Source organism: Barbus barbus, assembly GCF_936440315.1.
Source record: "Barbus barbus genome assembly, chromosome: 25".
Taxonomy (NCBI): domain Eukaryota; kingdom Metazoa; phylum Chordata; class Actinopteri; order Cypriniformes; family Cyprinidae; genus Barbus; species Barbus barbus.
In genome coordinates this window covers 30,150,609-30,156,608 of record NC_136753.1, presented here as the reverse complement: position 1 = coordinate 30,156,608, position 6,000 = coordinate 30,150,609, and the positions used below count along the sequence as shown (strand labels likewise).

Sequence of the window (6,000 nt, the reverse complement as noted above, 5' to 3'; positions counted from 1 at the left end):
TTTATTACATGCACGCATACATTTAAGGAAAATGTCATGTTTATATATTAAATATATAATATAAATTAAGTGAATATAAATATATACATGTAAATATTTTCTAAATATGTACTGTGTGTGTATTATATACACAATAAATATACACAATACACATTTATTTAGGATGCGATTAATCATTTGACAGCACTAATAATAATAATATAAGCAGAGGCTGATACCCAGTTAGCATTAATGATTAAAATAGAGTTGTCATTTTTTTTAATTGATAAATGACGCCACGGCGGTCAAGCGGCAGAAGTCCCTAAAATCCAGCTTCTAACCTGTAATTATGAGTTTGACAAATACGTGAATGTTTCTACAAATCAAAAGCTCAGTTACAGTAACATATGAATGCAGCATTACTCTACACCTGGAGCACCGTCAGCCAATCAGAATGAAGAACACCGTGCTGCAGTATGAATATGCAAATCATTGCAGATCTTCTGTGAAACTGTAATCTTTATCACATTAATATTAAACAGCATTAAATTAGTATTTTAACATGACCTACAACAGCAGCTTAAAACAAAACTAACCCGTATTTGACTGCTGCTTAACATTATTCAGCAGCAGCGCCATCAACAAGCTGATTGGCTCTTTTAATTAGAGGTAATCTTTGGTTAGGCCTGAATGACATCATTTGGGCCTCATTTATAAAGATGAGCATCCTAAATGTGAATTTACAATAATTTCCAGAATGTTATACAGCTGCTAACACTTTAAAGACACATTAGATAACATAACCTAACAATGACAAATATTTAAAGCATTTAACCTTAGTTAAAATTAATTTCTACATATACATTATTCATATGAACCTACTAACAATGAACAACTGTATTATTATATTAACTAACTAGTGCTGTCAAATGATTAATCGCATCCAAAATAAGTTTGTTTATATAATATATGCATGTGTAGTGTTCATTTATGTACATGCATGCATTCAGAAAAAATATGTTGTTTATATATTTCTTTATAATATAAATTATGTGAATATAAATAGACATGTAAATATTTTCAAAATATATACTGTGTGTCTTTATATATACATAATAAATATACTCAGAACACACACATATATTATGCAAACTTTTAAAAACTTTTCTTTTGTATGCGATTGTGATTAATCGTTTGACAGCACTATAACTAACGTTGCCAAACATTAATAAACACTAACAAATGTACTGCAGCTCATTGTTAGTTAACGGTAGTTAGTGCATTAAATATAGGGCCATGTTGAAAAATTGTACTATTTCTCTTGACTTTTTATTAAACAATGTTGGAATATTTGAATTACTGGTATATTTGAGCGCAACACGTTTACACATGCTCTTAAATTGGTGAACACAAACATTTTCACACCAGTTTTTAACTTTATAAAAAATTTCCCTCACTTTTGACAGTATGAAATCCACGTAATTTAGGATCAAATAGGCTCACATTATGTCCCTGCAGCACAAAAGCAGTCATGAGTAGCACAGATATATCTGTAGCAATAGACAACAATACATTGTATGGCTCAAAATTATCCAAAAATCATTATGATATTAAATAAAGATCATGTAAGTTTCCTACCGTAAATATATTAAAACTTCATTTTTGATTAGTAATATGCATTGCTAAGAACTTCATTTGAACAACTTTAAAGGAGATTTTCTCAATATTTAGATTTTTTTGCTCCCTCAGATTCCAGATTTTCTAATAGTTGTATCTCAGCCAAATATTGTCCTATCATAACAAACCATACATCAATGGAAAGATTATTTATTCAGCTTTCAGATGATGCATAATCTCCAAAATTTCTAAAAATGGACCCTTATGACTGGTTTTGTGGTCCAGGGTCACATTTGTCTGTTATATAAATGAAAAACATGAATAAAGAAATGAATTTGATTTCTTTTGTGACAAACACACAGATCTGACGCAAACTCACAAACCCAAACACTGCAGGAATCTTTGAGTTATCTTTTATATTTTTAAAAACAAACAAAAAATAACAGATTAAATGGAATTTACAGTAGACATTCGTAATCATTGTGCACTTTTAAATACCCCAGATACTTTCTGCACAGCTGTCCACGGAAAAACGCAAACACAACGAGGAGAAGAGGCGGCGCGAGAGAGGGGAGCAAAGGAGCTTCAACTTATCCACGGGAAAAGAATCACTGAATATATAGATTATTTCTTATAATCCTTACATCACTTATATAAATATACTGAACCGAGAAAAGAAGATTCATCTGAGAGAGAGAGAGAGAGAGAGAGAGAAAATAAACAGCGCAATACAGAAGTCCACAACAGCGTTAAGGCAAAACAGAAAGCAAGAAACGCTAGAAAGTGAAAGAGGAAGAAATCCAAAGTGAACAACGAGAGAGAGAGAAGATGATGAGAGAGAGAGAGAGAGCCAGAGGAAGAGAGAGAGAGACGAAGACGGATGAGCGCGTGGAGAGACGAGGCTTTGACGGCGTGTTAAAGACACAGTTCAGATTAACATGCTATTCTCTCAGTGTTTCCACACCAAACCTGCTTGACTTCGTTTCTTCTGTCTTGGAAGAACATCTGAGCTTTATTTGCCCGTATAACACTCCATAAATGAGATTAAAGTACCATAAAATGAGTCTTCTGAAGGCTTTATGAGAGTCATATGGACTGGAAAACAGCATCTCGACTATGATGTCAAACATCACAAACTTTTGGTCATATGGATCTTTTTGGATTTTTTTCAGTGCTCGATATATTCAAAAACTCCACTTAAATAACGTCAAACAGGTTTGGAACAACATGAAGGTGAATAAATGAAGACAAAATTTTCATTTAAGCCTAAACTATCCTTTTAAAGGCATATTTCACCCAAAAAATTATGTCTTCGTTTATGTCATGTATGCATTTCTTTCTTCAAAAGCAGCATGATGTGAAAAACACTTTTGGTTCCCAAGTTTGGTGCAAGTCAATGGGAACCGGTTTGATTTCCAACATTCTTCAAAATAACATCATCTATATTCCATGGAAGAAAAATGTCTTCAGAACTACATGAATGTGAGTAAATGACAGAACTTTAATTTTGGGGTAAACTCTCTCTTTAGATAACCATGTCATGATTTATTCACATTCATGTTGTTCCACGCCTGTAAACATTTCTTTCTGTTGCAAAAGCATGATATAAAAAATGCTGGCAAACAAACATTCCCGGTTCCCATTGACTTCCATTGTATTTCCTTAGAATAGAAGTCAATGGGAACCGAGGCTGTTTGATTCCCAACGTTCTTCAAGATATCTTCTTTTATGTTTTTTATAGAAATTAAGTCATACAAGTATGGAACGATGTGAAAGAGTAAATGATGACAACTTTATTTTTGGGGCAAACTATCCCTTTAAAGAGACAGTTTGCCCAATAATGAAAACTGTCATTATTCACTTACCTTCATGTCGTTCCACACCTGTATGGATTTCTTTTTTCTGCAGCACACACACAATAAAAGCATAAAACAGCTGGAAATCAAACGTTGGTCATTAAAAATTTGTGGTACCCAGACTTCCATTAAGTCAGTATTTTAATGAAGTCAATAGGAACTGAAAATATCTGCTTGCATGTTCCACAGAAGAAAGAAAGTCAGACAGGTTTGGAAAGACATGAAAGTGAATAAATGATAGAATTTTAATTTTGGGGCAAACCATCCCTTTAAAGAGATAGTTTGCACAAAAATTAAAATTGTGTCATAATTCACCTGTATGAATTTCTTTTCTTTGCAGAACACACACAAAAAGCATAAAACAGCTGGCAATGAAACGTTTTGGTACCCATTGACTTCCATTGTATTTTCATGAAGTCTGAAAATGTGTTACCAACGTTCTTCAAAATATCTGCTGGAATGTTCCACAGAAGAAAATAAGTCATACAGGTTTGGAACGCCATGAAAGCGAGTAAATAATTTCATTTTCATCTGAACTGTCCCTTTAAGACGCCCACTTGTGTCTATATGAGTGTGTGCATGCGTCATACGATACACATACAACGCAACACGCTTCTGTGTCATGTGTGCTCGTTAATGATACAAAACAATAAAAAAGATCCCTAAGGAACACCAGGATGATCTCTTCCCTTTGACATCTTCGACTTCCTCTCTCTCTCTCCTGACTCACTGCGAGCTCGCTCGCTCCAGCACGCGCAAGTCATAGTTCTTTTTGGTGGCGCGCAGTTTGAACAAACTCCCGCTGCTGTTGTTGAGTTTGAAGGAGGCGCTCTGGGCCGACATAGTGTTGGGGAACACGGCCACCACGGTGTAGAGGTGAGCCGGGTCGTTGGCATCTCCCCGTCCGCCGCCGGGGCCCCGGGGACACTGAGGGTCCTTCAGCCACTGGATCTTGGCACCGCAGAGCGAGAGCTGGTTGAAGAGCTTCTCGGCCTCCGGACGAGAAATGCCCTCGGGGAGGTCTGTCACCTCCAGCACCCGACTCACCACTAGAGGGAGACACACAGAGATCATACTAGTGTTAAGCATTGGTCTCAAACTCAATTGCTGTAGGGCAGTGGTTTTCAAACCCTGGGTCGCCGGGATGATTTAAGGAAAATGTATGTAACCAAGTTCAAGACTCAGGAAAGAAGCAACTAAATAAACAAAAAACAAAACGAAAGTAACCAGCAGCCGCCTCAGGTCAGAATCAAATGAGTATTTGTGTTTGCGCTGTTTTTGCAACGTTGCACATTGTAGCAAATCAGAGACATGTGTGACCCTGGATCACAAAACCAGTCTTTCAAGTGTCAATTTTTGGAAATTGAGATTTATACATCATATGAAAGCTGAATAAATAAGATTAAATAATCCATTGATGTATGGTTTGTTATGATAGGACAATATTTGAGATACAACTATTTGAAAATCTGGAATCTGAGGGAGCAAAAAAATCTAAATATTGAGAAAATCTCCTTTTAAGTTGTTCAAATGAAGTTCTTAGCAATGCATATTACTAATCAGAAATGAAGTTTTGATATATTTACGGTAAGAAATTTACAAAATATCTTCATGGAACATGTTCTTTACTTAATATCCTAATGATTTTTAGCATAAAAGAGAAATGTATAATTTTTACCCATACAATGCATTTTTGGTTATTGCTACAAATATACCCCAGAGAATTAAGACTGGTTTCGTGCTCCAGGATCACATATCGGTTGATTTCTATAACGCAATGGCCAGTCAGAGGAGTTTAATTGTGAGATTAAGAGATTAATTGTGCCGTGTTGACAGATTAATTGATTATAGCGGAATTAGAGATCACGATAAACTGAAACGAGTGACAGCTTTTTAAGGAAGCACACTTTGTGCGCTTTCTTTGCTAAGAGGACCAATGTGGCGTACTTGCAACAAACTTTCTGAAGTGACATCCGCATATTCTCTCAAAATCGCAATGACACTGTGATAATCATAACTATGGCCTGGACAAAATATGTCAGAATAGATGTGCATAAAGGCAAGCACCCTCACTAATTTCAGAAGCACCGACAGATTTGATTTTGGAACAGAGCATCGAGATAGGTCTGTAGCGCAGTTGTCTTTTCTTCTTTCGTTTTTTATATATATATATATATATATATATATATATATATATATATATATATATATATATATATAGCCCATGTTTACTCACCCTCAAGGCATCCTAGGTGTATATGACTTACTTCTTTCAGACGAATCCAATCGGAGTTATATTAAAAACTATCCTTGCTCTTCCAAGCTTTAGAATGGCAGTGAATGGGTGTTTTTTCAGCAGCCCAAAGTAGTCAAATAAAGTGCATCCATCCATAATAAAATAATAATAATAATAATAATAATGTGTTACATTTATATAGCGCTTTTCTGGGTACTCAAAGCACTTTACATAGAAGGGGGGAATCTCCTCAACCACCACCAATGTGCAGCATCCACCTGGATGATGCGACGGCAGCCATATTGCGCCAGA

At 35.4% G+C, this 6,000-nt stretch overlaps 1 protein-coding gene across 11 annotated transcripts in view; it reads right to left on the bottom strand.

Annotated features, from left to right (window-relative positions):
* Positions 1–1,284: 1,284 nt before the first annotated feature.
* The window catches only part of LOC306845013 (R3H domain-containing protein 2-like), a 76,059-nt gene continuing 71,343 nt past the window's right edge, over positions 1,285–6,000 (bottom strand). For all 11 annotated transcript variants that reach the window (XM_079377498.1, XM_079377505.1, XM_079377497.1 and 8 more), the window contains one exon: positions 1,285–4,501. In XM_079377498.1, coding sequence (XP_079233624.1) covers positions 4,179–4,501 — 323 coding nt within the window. In that variant the 3' untranslated portion in view covers positions 1,285–4,178. The remainder of the gene's footprint in view (positions 4,502–6,000) is intronic.